The following is a 17,799-nucleotide window of genomic DNA, read 5'->3' on the forward strand; positions in this document are numbered from 1 at the left end:
TTGTGGGTCTTCATAGTCACAATAGACGCTGTAAATGAAGTCCTCAATTGAAACTTTAAAGGGTGTGATCCATAGTCTATGCAGACTGAAGGATGCCTACTACTACTCTACACTGCCATTTCTCACAAGAGGTCTCCAAAGCAAACCTCATTTGAAAGTCTATCATTACCCCCATAAAATTTCCATTTTTGAGATCAAGATAATGCAGGATATTCAGCAAGTAGATTTCTAACAACGCCCTTATGAAACCATGTGAATAACCAAAAGAAAATACATTAACTGAGTAACATAAGTTCACCAACACAGACAGAACTAACAAACTTCAAATCTAAAGAGTAGTTCTTGAAAAAACACCGACAGCCCTTAGTACAGACAAGAGAAGTTCCTGCCTCCTCTGAGAAACAGAACAGGTAGTGGCCCACTAATAATATAAATTCAGAAATACTAACATCAATATTAAACAGATAGGATGCAATCAGCTCCTAGCTTCAAACAACGGGCAAAAGCACAGAAGCACCAGAGATGCAGAACACACAGAATGCCACACAATAAGTGAAAGAAGTTAGGTGAGCGGAGTAACACCTTTGTGAAATAACTGGGACCCAACAGTAGCGGGAGAAGGTACAGGATTCACATAAAGGTAGTAGTTCTAAGTATCAAAAATGAGGCAAATTATAAAACAGGAATGAAGTCTTAACTAAAACAGTACAGCAGAGCCCTTTAAGGCTGGGATGATATATCGTCAGATTCTGCAGCCTCTTTCGATCAATTAAGTTACTAACCTTTGTTGGGTTTTTAAAGATGTTTAGTTGTCTGATAAAATTCACCCAAAACTTGGAAGGTTATAGGGTCACAAAAGTCAATCTCATTTCATGTATCCATGGATCTCTTCTCTCTTTTCAGAAGCAATGGGGTATAGTCTAGGCAAATTGGAACCTTCACATCATGGAATACTGAGTTCCCAGAGGCCCAGGTTGTGCGCAGGATTCTATTCCTGTTTGGAAGGGTTTGGCACATTACTAATACAACCCATGGGCAAACTGATGAAGAGGATTTCCTGATTAATCTCCAGTACAGACACACCAAAATTTGGCAAAAAATGCTCGCAACTTTGTCAATGTTTCACCAAAACAAAAAACACACCTCACAATATCCCCACACTGTTACTTTTTTAATTTTTCCCCAAGTATCCCAATTAAGCCCATTATTCTAGTTTGATATTCAGTTCTGGATTTTTCTTTAAATTAATACCACATTAAAGCTATATACATATTGTCCAGTCACTACTAGCACCACTCCAAGCTTCTTGTCACAATATATTAGAGGTAAAACTTACGAAAGAACTTAACTCCCATTTTCAAAGTTTGAGTGACTAAATTCACAGGGTAAACATGATTAGGCGTGTGGAACAGTTCTGCCTACATCACTACCTCCTCTTGGAGCAGCTGATTAACACTGATGGAAAACCGTTTCAATGGATGCAGATAGTCTACGTTATGGCACTACAGCAACAGATGTTGTTAGACTCATCTTCAGAGACTTTGGAGCCTAAATCTCATTGAAAAAATCAGTAAGATTTATAAATATGTGACAACTTCACCAAAAGTTGGTGGTTCAGATAACTCAAATTCTGGCTAACGATGGCCAGTTGCTCATTCATTGTTGAAGAGTTGGCTTTAAACTTTAGGAATGATAAAAAAAACAAAACAATATCCTGCCACTTTTTAAATATCTATACACAGAAACATGAAAAGTCAACAAAATCTGAGGAAAAAACTTCAGTTTCCCCATTTATTTTATAACTTCCTCAAATCTCTCATTTTATATAAAAATTCTCAAATTTCTAGTTTGCCATTTCTAAAAATTGCCACTTTCCCCGTTTCAAATTATACTGCAGTCAAGCTCCTCAGGGAGTGTAAGTATCTTCCCAAGATAGATTACACACTGGTTATATTTGTGTGACAAAACCTATTTCTAAGCCACTAAAAATATGGCAAGTATAACTCCCAGCTAGATGTGATTTGCTGTTTTATTATTTTTGCCATCCAGAGAGCACTCCTGTGCAATCCATCTTAATGTTTACAACACTAAGGCAAATACACGTAAAACTATATGGAATCAAAAGGCTCTGCAGCTGGACTCCATTCCTACTTAAACATACAGTTCTCTCGTATGCTGAAACTGCTCATCAAACAGCTTATGCAGTCAATGCAAGGGTGCAATGAAGAAACGGTTCATCTGCACAAGTGTCAACGTACGGTGAACATCTCTTCCTGGCAGACTCCAAAGAAGGGGACGTGAGGGCCTGTTTCTTTGCTGCTTTTTTGGCAGAGTACTACTACTTCAAAAGGTGGTGGGGAAACCATCAGAGGCCACTACTGGAGACCAGGGCCCAGGACGGGTCCATGATCCTGGATGCAGAGTTGTGGCCTTCATGAAGAGTTTCCTGAAACAAGCTCTGACAGTGTAGCAGTACTTTTGTGATAAGTGTGTCCTGGGCTATGTTTAGACTGTGGGTGCTATTTCAGGATACGAAGGTAACTCGAAATAGCAACACTGTGGCTTTTTACAGTGCCTGAAATAGCTATTTCGGTCGCGCTATTCTGGTTCTGCTACCGTTCATCGCGAGAGGGGTAATGGAACTTTTGAAATAACCCCTTATTCCAAACTCTGGTGCCAGTTGGACAGCACAAAAGTTCAGAGTAAGGTATTTTGATATAATTTATGCAATGTGCATTGTGCATACATTATTTTGCAACAGTGATGCAGCCTAAACCGTAGCCTTGCTGAGGCAGTGGACACACTGAGTACCACCTGAACACCTGGATGAAGGATCAGCAAGTGAAGCAACATTTATAACCTAGGGAGCTGGACATACCTCTTAGAAGAGGGTTTTTCCTGTGAGGATAACTGTACTATACTAATGGGTATCCTAGTAACTGAACTGTAAACTCCTAAGAGGTTTTTAAGAAAGAATAAACGGGGGAGAGTCAGGGTATTAAACTATTAGCTAAGTGTTGTAAAATTAAGCCAGACTAACGATAAAGTTCACAGGTGCTGCCTAATGTGCCAGCTCAAGCCAAACGGAGCAGGGAGCGATCTGAGAAAAGGTTGGTGGCACAGCACCATGTGACTGCCCGAGATGGTGTAAGATGGGGACAGCGCATATGCGACCCAACCAGGCAGTGCTACTAAAAACCTCCAAGCACAAGGGCGCAGATTCACCTGAGGTGGAGCATCCACATGGACGCTCCTCCAAGTAGTATATAAGGTTTCACCAGTGTGGTTTGAGAGATCAGCTCCACCATTTTATTGAGAGCCACTGGTCTCCGCCCCTTTGTTTTAGGCTATTTGCTCTTGAACTTTTGAAAAGCAGGAGCAGAAAAGCACCAGGAAAGAATCAGGCTATGGCTACACTACAAAATACGATGATATAGTCTATGTCAGTCACTCAGGGGTGTGAATAATTCACACCCGTCAGTGATGTAAATTATACCAACCTATGCACCAGGGTGGACAGTATTATGTCAGCAGGAACGCTTGTCCCCCTGACATAGCTACTACCTCTCCTGGACTCAAGTAAACAGTTGAGCTCTCTCCTGTCAGCTCAGAACAGGGGTGGGGAACCCCTGGCTTGCCTGGATCTGGCCTCCAAGACGCTGGGTGCCTTTCCCCAGCATCTGGCTCATTGTAGGGTGGGGTGTAGAGCCTTGAACCTTGCAGGACAGTCAGGCAAGCCAGACCAGATCCAACCCATGGGCTCTGGCAGGGGGTGGGGTGTGTGGGGGCCCACGGGAGGCAGGAAGTGGCTCCCGGCTCTGCAGCTGCTCCCACTCCTTCTCCTTTCCCAGCTGGGGGAATAGCTGGACTGCTGGAGAGACTTGCCCCACAACACTCTGACCAGCCACAATTCCAGCCAATCAGAGCAGTGGCGATGGTACCCAGGGGCGGTGGGGAGAGGTGTCAGATAAGTGCCCTCCACCTGCCTAGAATCCAACCTCCCTCCTACCCTACTCCCACCCAGATCTCCAACCCCAGACCACTCCTGCACCCCCTCCCACCCAGACCTGCTCACCCTCAGCATGCTTCTGCGCCCTCCATCCCACCCAGACCCGCACAAATTTAGCCTGTTGCTGCCCCCTGCATCCCAGCCAACCCCTGCCCCCCTTAGCCTGTCCCTGCACCCTTCCTCCCCCTCAGACACCTCATCTGCTCTCTAGTGACCCCCTCCCCACCCATTGAACCCACCCTTTTTTGATCCCACCCACCTTGGACCCCCCAGAAGACGTAATGTGGCCTGGGGGGAAGAACTGAACCTTTGTCCCCCTTCTCTAACCCCCACCCCTGGGTCTGCAGCCCGAGGAGTGGGTTTTGCTTTTTTTGCTTCTCAGTTTTGGCCCCCAACCCAAAAATGTTATCCCCACCTGGCTTAGAGCATCTTGCACAGAAGTGCTACCATGGCACAGCTGCTTTGATACAGATGCGCTGCTCCCACTGCCGCAGAGCAGTCTACTGTTGCTGTAAGACGACAACTTTTATCTTGCACAGTAGTTGGAATGAAAAGGGGTTGCAAGATTCCTGTGACTAGTACAGCAAGAAATCTAATCTAGCCTAAGAAAACACCGCAGTAGGACTGTTCACAGAATTACGGTCATAACTTAAACCATCAGCAAAAGTTTTTAAGTATTGGTCAAACACGCACCTGTCAGGAATGGTCCTCAGGCCAGTGGTTCACAACCTTTCCAGTAACACAGCACACGTCAATGAGATAAACAATTCTACAGCTCACACACCTTTTACTCATGGGGGGAGCGGAGATGCAAGCATTTATAGCACACGCCAGCTGCACAAATGGCTCCCTCCCCATTTGCCACAGCTGGGATGGTGGTGGGCCCTGTGCCACCCCGTTTGGGCCAGGAAGCAGCATTTCAGCTGCCTCCCCGTGTGAATGGTCTCCTGCAGGGTTCAGCATTTCCCCTGGTGGCAGCTCTGCAGAGAGCCACCATGAAGGGAAACTGATCAACCCCTCACCAGCTGCGATTCAGGCAGCCTTGCTCCTGGACTTCCAGCTGGTCTGGGGTTGTCACTTCCTCCCCTCAGGCCCCGGCTCCGCAAAGAACCACTGCAAGGGGACACTGACAAAATTTCAGGGGACACTTGGACAGGTCTCACGGCACACTGGTTGAAAACCACTGCTCAAGGCTCTTCAAGGTCCCTTCCAGCCATACCCTTCCATGAAATTATTAAATCTTTACCACCAGTTTACCTGATAAACACAGATGCAGTTTAACACCCCTAGGCTACGTCTACACTAGCCCCAAACTTCGAAAGGGCCATACAAATATCCATTTCAAAGTTTACTAATGAAGTGCTGAAATACGTATTCAGCACCTCATTAGTATGCGGGCGGCCGTGGCGCTTCGAAATTGATGTGGCTCGCTGCCGTGCGGCTCGTCCAGATGGGGCTCCTTTTCGAAAGGACCCCGCCTACTTCGAAGTCCCCTTATTCCCATCTGCTCACAGGCATAAGGGGACTTCGAAGTAGGCGGGGTCCTTTCAAAAAGGAGCCCCATAGGGACGAGCCACGTGGCGGCGAGCCGTGTCAATTTCGAAGCGCTGCGGCCGCCAGCATGCTAATGAGGCGCTGAATATGCATTTCAGCGCTTCATTAGTAAACTTCGAAATGGCCATTTGCGTGGCCATTTCGAAGTTTGGGGCTAGTGTAGACACGGCCCTAGAGTCAAAGGGCTGGAAGGGACCTCAGGAGGTGGAGTCGAACCCCCTGATAAAAGTAGGATTAAACCTAACTAAATTATCCCAGCCAGGACTTTGTTAAGCCAGGACTTGAACACCTCTAGAGATGGAGATTCCACCATCTCCCTAGATAACCCATTTCAGTGCTTCATCACCCTCCTAGTGAAATAGTTTTTCCTCACATCCAACCTAAACTTCCCCCACTGCAATTGGAGACCATTGCTCCTTGTTCTGCCATCCATCACTACTGCAAAGAGCCTTTGTCCATCCTTTTTAGGGCCCCACTTCAGGTAGCTGAAGGCTGCTATCCCTCTCACCATTCTCTTCCTTAGACTAAATAATCCCAAATCCCTTGGCCTCCCCTCATAAGTCATGTGCTCCAGCCCCCTGATTATTTTTGTTGCCCTACATCAAGACTCTACAACAATTTCTTCTGTTGTCTAGAAAGCAAGCAAGCAAACAAAAAAAACCAAACCACTGCAAAACAAAACCCAAAACCCAAACCCATTTCCCAGACATCAGTTCGCTGAGTCCCAAGCAGGTCTCTCCACGACTCCCAGAAGCCCCTGGCACAGTGGTAACCTGGCTTCAGGAGAACCAGTGACCTTCCTGTACACTCCCAGGCCCCATCAGCTCAAACAGTTAAAAACTTATGTCTCGGCACGCCAGCTAGACTATTAGACTGGCCAGGAAAACAAATTTTAATGCTTCTCCTATTGCATTTTTATCATCAAACTAAAAAGCATTTAATAAGTGAACCAGTATCATACACACACCTATAAAGACTTATTTATTCAGACCTCACCTGAACACATCAGTATTATGCTGAGCTGTCTCACCAGAGCAATGAAAAGCTGGACTTGGATTCTTAGAATGGATGAGACACAGCCTATTCAAGAGGGTCAAGCACACTTTTTAAAGATACAAATGCCAATAATCCTCTCACAGTGGATGATTTTAGGTTCAGCTGCTGCGGACCAAGGAAGAGTCATGAGTCTGACTACCACACACCATAGCAGGGATGGCTGCCAACGGGTATAGGCATATCCACAACATTCACTTATCACAAGATTTTTAAGGAAAAGTGTCATGGTCATTAATAAGCTGTGAATAGCGGTTTCTCTTTTCACCAGATCTCTACTAGTATAAGTCAATATCCACTCTCATAATCTTAGCCCTCTGCTGTCAGAGTAACAACAGCCAGCTCCTCACACTTCACCAAGATCCTTTTAAACTCACCCACTATTCCACCAGTCAAGAACAAGATGATAGTCTCTCTGATCTGAAGCAAGGGAACATCTCTCCTTACTTGAGCTATTGACCACCAGCCCCAGAAATCCTCTGCCCTGCCCCCAGCCACTAAACACTAACAGCTGTGCCTACACAGTGCAGCGTGTCCAGTGAAGACCCTTTACACCAACAGGAGAGAGCTTTCCAGTCTGCAAAAATAAACCACCTCCACACGCAGAATAAGCTGTGTTGGTGGGAGAACCTCTCCTGTCGACACAGCACTGTGCAGATGAATGCTTAGGTCAGCATAATTTACATAGGGATGTGAATATTTCTCCTCCAAGAGACCTAAATTTTGCTGACATAAGCTGTAATGCAGACAGCCTTAAAATATTGTGCTTCCCACAGGCACTGCTCTAAATAGGCAGAAAAGTTTAAAGATCAACACCAAAAATACCATGCACATTTGTGCATCCACATTTTCAAAATAAATGGCCCCAGAGAAAAGTACATCTTACACTAAAGGCTCTGCTGTTCAGTGTTCCCTTTATTTTCTTCCATGCATGAGTGGAATAAATTTTATTATGTGCACCATGGTATGTGCAGATGTGCACTGCCAACAGAAACCCAGGCTGCCCACTGTGGATGGCTGTGAGTACTCCGTTAATCAGCTGGGCAGCTGCCCAATCTCTCAATTCACAGGGAATACTACTGCTGTTATTTCTACACTACTTGAATAACGTCAGCAGAGTCCTGTTATGTCCATTACAGCCTCATAGTAATTCCAGAGTCGCTATTGCTCATATAACAAAGTACTCACATAGCTGTGTTTTTGATGATTCTTCCTTGGTCCATTTTCTGCCCAATACCATGCACAACAAACACAATGTGGGTAGTCTGTGATGGCTTGTCTTCTAACGTAGCTTCTTCTACATAGCCTCTATGAAGCCTGGTCCCACTACTTGAAGCTGTGGGAAAAAAAAAATTGTCCTGGATCACAATTTTATTCCATGAAGCATGAAACTTCTACATACACTTACAGAAAAGGCACCAGTTTCAAACCAGAAACTTCCAAATTTACATTCGGCAAATAAAATACATTTTAAAAAATCTGAATGCACAAAGCTGAGATTTCCGAAGTGGCCTAAGAGGTCTGACTATACAATTTCTATGGGGCTTATCACCCATTGATTTATATGTCACTTTCAGGATTTTGCTAATTTCACAGCTGTTTTGGAGAACAACTTTAAAGCCACTGAAAAAGGAGCTATAGCATTTTGTAATGTTGACCGCTTTCTATATACGTAAGTTATTAATCATTATATTTTCCTCTCAGTTCCACAAAACTCCTTCAGCAGTCAGTATATATGTAAGGATTCTTGACAAGATCATTTCTAAACAGTGGGTGAGAAGGCATCAACAGCCTGACTGATACACAATTCTCTCTCATCCACGAATAGAGCTGAGAATTTCCAAATCTTGAGGGTTTGTTTTGAACTAGAATGAAAACCTCTCTCAACCTCAAAATACAGGGCCTTTTTTTAGTAAAGAAAGAGGAGTTGGCACTTAGTTGGCTCCCCGCGCCCACACTCTCAGCCAATCCCATGGCTGGAGATGCCCAGGTGCCAAGTACTGGTACAGAAAAAGCACTGTTGAAATCCTTTGTGAAACAAGTGTCTCCTTGCCACAGCTCTATTCAGGAACTCTGCAAACTTAGTCTAGCATCTTAAAAAAAGCCTGAATTATATTGTCAGCTGGATCCATCAAAGGAAGGGAAGAAGTCCTTGTAACGAGAGATAAGTGTTGTCTTTGTTCATACCAAATGTTAGCAATGACCCACTGCAATATACATTGGCCATACTGGACTGTCTCTGTGTAAAAAAAAAAAAATCAATGGACACAAAGCAGACATCAGGAACGGTACCATACAAAAACCTGTAGGAGAACACTTCCATCTCCCTGGACAGCCATCCTGCAACAAAAAATCTTCAAAAACAGACTCCAAAGAGAAACTGCAGAGCTGAAATGTATTTGCAAATTTGACACCATTAACCAAAGATTGAACAGAGACTGGGAGTGGCTGGCCAATTACAAAAGCAGTTTCTCCTCTCATGATGCTCACACCTCTACATTAACTGTTGACACTGGGCCACATCCTCCCTGACTAAACTGACCTGGTTCTCCTCTCTTGATGTTCACAACTCCACATTAACTTGCTGTTAATGGGCCACATTCTCAGTGACCGAACTGACCTTGTCAACTCTGGCCCTCCTCTTGACTGTGACTCCTCCTTCTCATAAGCCCATATACTTAAACCCTCCTCTGGAACCCCCCATTCATGCATATGACAAAGCAGGTCTTTGCCCATGAAAGCTTATGCTCCAAAACATCTGTTAGTCTATAGGGTGCCACACGACTTCTTGTTGTGCCGAATTTGAACACGAAGCCCAGTTCACAAATCAAACTGGGCTTCATATTCAAAATCAACACATTAACACTTGGTATGAACAAAGACAGCAATTATCTCACGTATTACAAGGACTGCTCCCCTTCCTTTGATATTCATAATGATATCAGGCAAGACACTTAGCATGCCTCACCTCTCTCCTTCAGTTCATGTATTTGGCTTGTCAGTTTTTGCTATACAATCCTTACACCTCCCTGGAGAAGGTACATTTTGTGCAATGAATGAGTGGGGGTCCAATCGGGAAAAAAATAGCATGTAATCACGTAAATAAAGCTTACTGGAATGCCTACATAGTGGGGGGGGGGGGAAGTGGGGAGGGCACAAACTTCTTTAGCATCTGAATGCTTAACTTTGCAACTACAAGCTTCTCTGTTAAGTTGTATGAAACTGTATGAGTTATTTGGTAATAAGAAGCTTGTAAACCTGTTCTATACTTAATCATACACGTGCCCCACAATGTAATTGGACCTTTGAATTATTCCTTCACGGAAGTGCAATGACAAAAATTACGTATGCATCGAACAAAAAATTCACACTTGATTACAGATAGAGCCTGGAACTTTTTTCTCTCACAACATTAAGGAACAAAGCTATGAAAGCATTAATTTTTACAAAATTATGTACAACTGCTGAGAAGTATTACCCTTGGAAAATCCCAACTTCTGTGTAACAGTTCTTGCAATTTTAGATGTTGTTGCATCACTGTAAAGATACACTTCATCTACGCTGTGCCAGTCCACGTGGTTGCGACTCAACTTTAAACTATGAACAGCTGTAGCAAAAAAGAACAAATCTTATTTCAAAATACAAAAGGCAACAAAAAACCCACCCAAAACCATGGCTTTCAAAAGGCGGATAAGAGAGAGATGCACAAAGGCATGGCTGAACTCTAGATCTCAATTTAAGTCTGTACATAAAGGTATTCTTACCTGGAAATATATTTTGAACCTATCAGTCTAACAACTGAGTAATTCTTTTTGGGAATCCTCCCATCCCCTCTTTTTATTTGGAGGGGCGGGGGAGACAGGGGGAAGGGAGATAGAGAGGAGAGACTCTTACAGAAAACTCCCTTAGCTGAAAGGAAAATGTGAATTCCCAGACACCTCCCTCACACACAAATTCCACCAAATTGCCCGAGAGCAAAGAGAAAAATTAAGATCCACCTTCACAGATGAAAGTGTTTGCCAATAGCTGCATCACTGAGACAATGGAGCAGGAGGGGACACGGGGCGGCTGCGGTGGCTGCACTTCCCCAAGCAATGCTTGGGTAGGTTGGTGTAGTGGCAAGCATACACTTGTGTCCATGTCAACCCAAGCCCAAGAGGAGCTGCTAGACTCATGCAATCTTTTTGTTCAGTTTGTACAGCTCCTAGGTGCTACGGGTTAATACAAATAATAAACAGCAGTAGCAGGAGAAGCAGTAATGAACATTCTCTCAGGACTCCATTACTAGCACTGAATGTTAAAAGCTAACTGCAACAGATACTATAACTCCATTCATCCAGTCACTTTAGGGCCATATTGTATTAGGCTTATGAATATTTATGCATCTTTGTGGGACAAAGATTGTATGCTGTTCTGCTGGATGTGGGGGAGGGTTACCACTGTTCCTCCAAGAATTAAATATAGTGGGTGTGGAGGGGTGATGACTTTAATCCCGGAGATTAAACAGCTCCAGAAGAGTACCAGCTCCTGGAGTGATTTGCATGTACTGGTTCAAACTTCTTTCAAGGGACTCGAACAAAGCAAGGACTTTAGACATAGAAAAGCTGAGTCTGAACAGACACAGGATCATCTTTTGATTCAATGCACAGACAGGATTTTGGGTCCTAGGGAGTTGCCTATCCTTGCTGAAAGGGTGGAAAGAACCCTGAAAAGGCGATGCCTGGGGTGTCTTCTGAGGGTACAGAAAACAACAGAAGAGGCCGACAGCGGCAGCAGCCATGTGTTCCATCCAGACAGGATGCAGCACTGCGGCAGAGATCATGGACAGACTGATAAGAAGAGCAAGAGAAGCTGGAGGGGGACACAGTGCAGAAACCCAGCCGCTTGCAGGCAGTAAGAGAGAGCGTGCACAGACTGGGAAGAGCAGCATCCGCAGAAGAGGGACAGGACAAGGACTGTCAAAATTAGCTTGAAATGGAGAGACTGTCGGTAAGACACAGATCCAGTAGGTGGAGCCAAACCCCACACATGTAAGAGGTGGCACAGATTCCACATCATTTCCTTACTTTAGGGAAGGAGATTACACGAATGGGTTCCCAAATGCTTTTGAAATGGGATGTGAATTGAACAAGGTGGGTTACAAGGATGTGGTATGTTGCCTGGCTCCTCTACTGCCAGAGGAGGCCTTAGATCAGGGGAGGGCAATAATTTTTGCAGATCAGCCACTCCAAAAATTTTGTTACGGAGTCATGGGCTACATGTTTCTATTATACTAATGGAGGGGAGCGTGCGGCGTGGGATGGAGTTGCGTGTAGGTGGGAGCTCCTGGCAAAGATTGAGGGGCAGGATGGGGTGTGAGATCTGAGTAACCCTAACCCTCCCCCTCCACCCAAGGAGCACACAGACACACACTTTCTAGCAACCTCCAGCTGTGGCGTTTCTGCAAGTGGTGTGACTAGGGCTGAGGCAGGTGGCTTGAGCACCTGCAGGACATTTCCCCCGGGCCTTGCCTTAGACCTTTTGTGCATACGAACAGGGAGTGCAATCAGAGATGGGTTCTATAAACAAGCTTTCATGCAAAAATTTAAATTGACATTCCCAATTCCCAAGGGCACGGGCATTTAGAAAATGGGGGCTATGTACTATGATATTTCACCCGCGATCAGGGATTACATAAGAAAACAGGCAACTCATTGTAGGTTTACCCCAGGAAGCCATCGATTTCTTTGTCCACCCCAGGAATTTAGAGTACTGACTACATATGCCGAAGGATAAAACCAGAGTTAATTCCAGTCCAGACAAAGCCTCACAGTCCTAGAATGCATCTTAGGAGAGGCAAGGACAATGATCGTCAGCCAGACAAGCCTGGGTTAGCAAGGTCACCACTCCTCAATAAAAAACCCAGCCTGAACTCTGGCAAAGCAGGGTTTTACGACAGGTGAAAAGGTGTCCTCCATTTCTTATTTGAGGCCACTGAAGAGGATTTCTTTCAGCTCCTTGGTTACCTTTGTAAAAGACTGAGTTCTACTGATGAACAGTGGTACACATGAGCTAAATATTAACAATCTGCTTTCAGAGATTTGTATTTTGGACTTAATTAAGGAAAAGTGCAGTTAAAGAAGTCAGATTATACAATATTTTTATGTGCCAAATGAAAGTTTCTTGGGTCAGACATACTTAAACACTTCTGCGTCCAGGTCATCCAGATTTAGCAGAATACAGGATAATGAACAGAAACATCACAGCTACCATCTACATTTAGACTATAGGTCTAGGGTAGGTTTTTTCAAAATCAATCAGTGTAGGGCTACCTCTGCTTCCCCTGAAGTCCCACTGGCTTCAACGGGAACAGAGTTGAGCCAATGCCGAAAGGGGCTTTTGAAAATCTTTCCCTATTCACTACATTTCTCAAAGACCCATCCTATTTATGAAGAGCATTCATTTAACATCATGTGAGTTCATTATTTAAAGTCCAAATTTCTTTTCCTGTGGAATTATTTTCTGACCCTATGTGCTCAAAGCCTCATTTTATAACTGGGTGGATTCCCATTGCAAAAATACATACAATGCAATGAAATTAAAAACAAAAAAAAATGTAAATTTCTGAGGTTTTTTTGAAGTGTCAAAGAATTTACAATGATTTTTCCCCTAAACTATGATGCATGTTATACAAACACAATAGCAGCCTTACCTAGTGTCAAGTTTTCTGTCCTTTAGGTTCTATTTCTTTTGATACTATTTATCTCTAGGTCACATGTAATTGTGATTGCATGTTCTTAGATACAGGGGCTCTATCTTATTGACTTAAAAGCACCATACACGCCAACAGCGCTGCAAACCGTTAAATTTTTTGTGATTGCAACAAATATAAAATATATAGCTAGCTTCTAATTTTTTCTAAATCACAATGCTTCTACTTTTCCTCTATGTTTTTTCCTCTCTTTCTGAGGGAGGCTGATGTAAGTGTAGTGCAAGAAAAGGAAACACAGAGCTAAAACACATTTCACTGGAATACACAAGCTACAATTTAAAGCTTCCTAAACTAAAAGGAAACTACAAGAAAGAAATCTACTGTTACTGTACCTTGGGAACGCTTTCGTTTAAGACATGTAGCATCTGTACTCTCCTTATAGTCTCTCCATTTGAACAGAGAAGGGAGGGAGAAGGGAGGGAGTTGGTAGGCAACTAAAAGTAAAAATACTGAGCTTCAAAGTAAAATTTTAAAAAGGGGCATCATTTCTCTTTTCATTATCATCATCATTAAAATGAATTGTCAGATTTGGCAAATATTAATCCTAAATACCGCAAACAGATAATTTCCTTTCTGAAAACATTTTGTAGCAAAAATGTCAATTCATGTTAGCCAAATATCATTACTTCAGTTTTCATAAAACAAGCATTTGTATTGTCCTCAGTATGGCACATCTAACATCATCAGTAGTCAACAAACCATGCCACAATGTGATCGTCCATCTCACTCTGTGTGCCTTTGCATTAGCATGTACAAAACCAAAACGCAGTACACTCATGCAATGGGTAATAAACAGGACTCTTAAAAGCAGTCTGTAAACAAAAATGTTAGTAACTGTAAAGGGCAGCTACTGGGTGCCTCCCTCAGCAGTATGAGGACATGGTCATCAGAAGTTAGACAGGCTGAAATATCCTACTGTTTGCCTGTTTCGTAGGCTGCCTGTAAACAGCTGTCTCTGTCACAGTAAGACAGTCCAGCATCCACTCTGGTTGTGACATCCCTCCTATTCCTGAACAGCACTAAAACAGCACTGGTGGTAAGGCAAGTCCATTGTTTTCGTAAGGGTTTCAATCAGTCTCATTTCATTCTTTCCAGGATTTAAAGCAAAACTATTGGGGCGGGGGGGGGGAACCCAACACCTTGGGACGACTTTGCAACATTTGTTGGATTTACCTTGCCCTCCCAGTGAGGCACAAGAGCCGTTCAGTTATGGAAGGGAAATCGCGAGAGGAATGAATGTTGTGATACCTCCCCAGGTGGGAAGTTAGGTGATCTGGAATAAGCTGTTCTCACACACCTGTCAAACAGGAAAACAACATGTACCTCAAAGGTCAGTTTTGACGAACTGCTCCCTGCATTTATTTGGGGTTTCTAACAGCTCGTCTGACAGTGAGACTCGCCCCCAAAAAGTGATAGTGTAAAAATGGCATCTTCTTACTCAGTACAACTGCTCTGTATGTATTCATTCTCTAGTGAGTAAGGGGCCTGCTCCCATGGTACCTTAGCCAATACTAGCCGAGGCATTAATTCTAGTGCACAGTAGCAGGACACACAATAAAAACCTCTTAATGCATGGGACAACATTAACACGCACCATGGAAAGTACAGTTAGCACAAGCTAGTAAACGTGCTACAGTCAGCGTGCACTAGACTTTACAACCCAGCTACGATGGACAAGCCTTAAGAAAGCTTTCCCTTTAATTAAAAAAAAAAAACCCACCCCTTTTAGTTTCAGAAAGCCAATGTCAATGTGTGATTAACTTATGAAAGTATCAGAGAAGTAGCTGAGTTAGTCTGTATCTTCAAAAACAACAAGAAGTCCTGTGGCACCTTATAGAATGACAGATATTTTGGAGCATAAACTTTAGTGGGTCTTTGCCCCCGAAAGCTTATGCTCCAAAAATATCTGTTAGTCTGTAAGGTGTCACAGGACTTCTTGTTGTTTTTAACTTATGAAAGAATGAAATGGATTCTCTGTTCTGATTCCTGAATCAACAAGATCACTAACTTCAACTTACACAACCCCACTGAAAATAATGGGCCTGATTCTGTCTGTCACATTGTAACTCTCTCCAAGGTTATTCTGATCAGAGGTATAACGCTCATGTATGACAGCAGGGAATTTAGTCTGCAGAATCTGTCACTGCCTAGTGATCAGACAATAGCTAGGAAATACCTGGATTCACTTTCACCGAATTTGCTTGGCTGGTAATTATGTAAAAAATCCTCCTTTTCAAAAGAATGTTTCTGACCTGATTAATCTGATCTGGAATCACTGACACAAGCAAACCAGGTAGCCAGCAATGCAATTTTTAGAGAGTCAGTGTTAGAATACAGCCACATTTTAAACGTGCAAGTGTGTAACGAAACCAAATATACATTAAGTGAAGGTTTTCAACATGAAATTTACCCAATTTCAAATGCAGTATATTTCAAAATTAATCTAAATAATACTCAGTGATTTTCTGCAGTTTTGACCCAATATAAGGGTATATAATTTGTACTCTTTGCTTCACTTTTAAAGTTCAACTTCCAGGCTCACTGCCTTCTAATTAAATGTGAATACAAATGAAACATCATCTATCAATCAAAAGATCATACACAGTGCCACAAAACTAATTAACTTTAAATGGCTAAGTGAAATGCCTTAGATGACTGGTGCCCAACATTGCCTAGGGAGAGTGAACAAAATTTTTATTTAATTACAAACTGAAGCTGTGCTGTCTGGTTCAGTGGTTTGAGCATTGGCCTGCTAAACCCACGGTTGTGAGCTCAATCCACAAGGGGGCCATTTAGGGATCTGGGGCAAATAGAAAGAAGGGGAAACAATAAAAGGATGGTGCTTAGTCCTGTCAAGAGGGCAAGGGACTGGACTTGATGACCTCCCGAGGTCCCTTCTAGTTCAATGTGATGTGTATCCTCCTCACAAGATGGCTAAATTACAGCAGCCCAAGGGCCACAATTATGTTCAGGACCAAAACAACACCTAAAAATCGTAAGGAGAGGAAGAATGCAAACCTTTTTCCCCCATTCCCAGATGCACAATTGGAGCTCTGACATAGCATAGGACCAAACCTCTGATAGGAGGAGCCATCACTTAGCTATCAGAAGTTTCCTTTTCTAACATGAAACCTTCTTGGATGCAGAAACAGACCCATATAGGTATCACAGTCCTGGCAGTCTTGTGACTTTTCTTGGACCTTCTTGAAGGATAACAGGGGATCTTGTATTCGTACTGTTTTTACACAAAATATAATTAACCTGTAGGATCCACTGCCACATGCCACCTCTGAAGCCAACAGTTAAGCAAGACACTCCAGGATCAAATAATTTTATATGACTAATGAAACATCTTGCCCAGTACCTTTATGACCTGACTGGTGTCAAATGAGAGAATTTGCTGGACCACAGGAGGTCAATATTGTTTGGCAGCATTACCAAGAGATGGGAAGGGGGCAGGGCAAAGGTGTTCAGTTTTGTGTGATTAGACAGTTGGAAACCCAACTATGAGTGATAATTAGAAGTCTACCGCACCATCAGTTAGTGTTAATGAGAGCTATCTGAGCCCAGACAGGATAAAAGGCTGCTTAGAGTAGCATATCAATTGCAACAGACACATACAAAACATTTAGGCTATGGCTACACTAGCAAATTCTGCCAACAAAATCCTGGTTGTCGACAAAACACATTTTGTATGTGAACATTCCTGCAGTTTTGTCGACAGTATGTGGACCAAAGTCGGCAACCTTCTGCCTCTCCCAGATGAGGAAGAGCTCTTTTTGTCGGTAAGTTCTGTTGACAAAAAAGCCGTGTGGACGCTCTGTGGGACCTTCTCTTGATAGACAGGGTGTCCAGGACAAAGGGATGCCCTTTCTGCTGTGCTCCCTGGTGCCTGCTTTGTCGAGAAAGCAGCCAGGCAGGTGGGCCACTCTGTCGACAGAGCAGAGCATTCTTCCAACTGGCTTGTGTGTGTGGATGTTCTCTGTCAATAGACGTGTTGTTGGGAGATCTCTTCCGACGGTGACTTCTGTCGACAGATCACTGTAGTGTAACCATAGCCTTAATGAATTTGTACACATAATACAAATTTTATCCAACTAACTACTGAGGGAAACACTCTGTAATTTCTGTCCAAAGCATTTGTAAATGCGTATTTTAAACAGTTTAACAGTAAAGTTGTTTTAACAAATTGAAAAAAAAATAAAACCTTAAAGCCCCATTTAATTTATATTTTGAAATCTCTGTAACTGCAGTCTGTGGTTTAGTGGGAACTTGACAAATAGTGCCAAGCAAGAACACAAACTAGACAGTTGAGAATACTGAACTTTTGTTGTGCTGTACTTATGCAGAGCAACTGATTATACTGTCTGTGGTAATTAGTTTGACAACACTTATTTTGGTGAGGTGATCTTAAAAATGTTAAATAAATTTG

At 43.2% G+C, this 17,799-nt stretch overlaps 1 protein-coding gene across 2 annotated transcripts in view; it reads right to left on the reverse strand.

Annotated features, from left to right (window-relative positions):
• DDHD1 (DDHD domain containing 1) overlaps nucleotides 1-17,799 on the reverse strand; it is an 82,835-nt gene that overhangs the window by 43,560 nt on the left and 21,476 nt on the right. The window contains exons 3-5 of one of the 2 annotated variants that reach the window (XM_074998522.1): nucleotides 13,700-13,801; nucleotides 10,095-10,223; nucleotides 7,805-7,952 (exon numbers count right to left, since the gene is read on the reverse strand). In XM_074998522.1, coding sequence (XP_074854623.1) covers nucleotides 7,805-7,952; nucleotides 10,095-10,223; nucleotides 13,700-13,801 — 379 coding nt within the window. The remainder of the gene's footprint in view (nucleotides 1-7,804; nucleotides 7,953-10,094; nucleotides 10,224-13,699; nucleotides 13,802-17,799) is intronic. The other variant, XM_074998523.1, reaches the window with a different exon arrangement.

This window comes from Carettochelys insculpta, chromosome 6, assembly GCF_033958435.1.
Source record: "Carettochelys insculpta isolate YL-2023 chromosome 6, ASM3395843v1, whole genome shotgun sequence".
Taxonomy (NCBI): Eukaryota; Metazoa; Chordata; order Testudines; family Carettochelyidae; genus Carettochelys; species Carettochelys insculpta.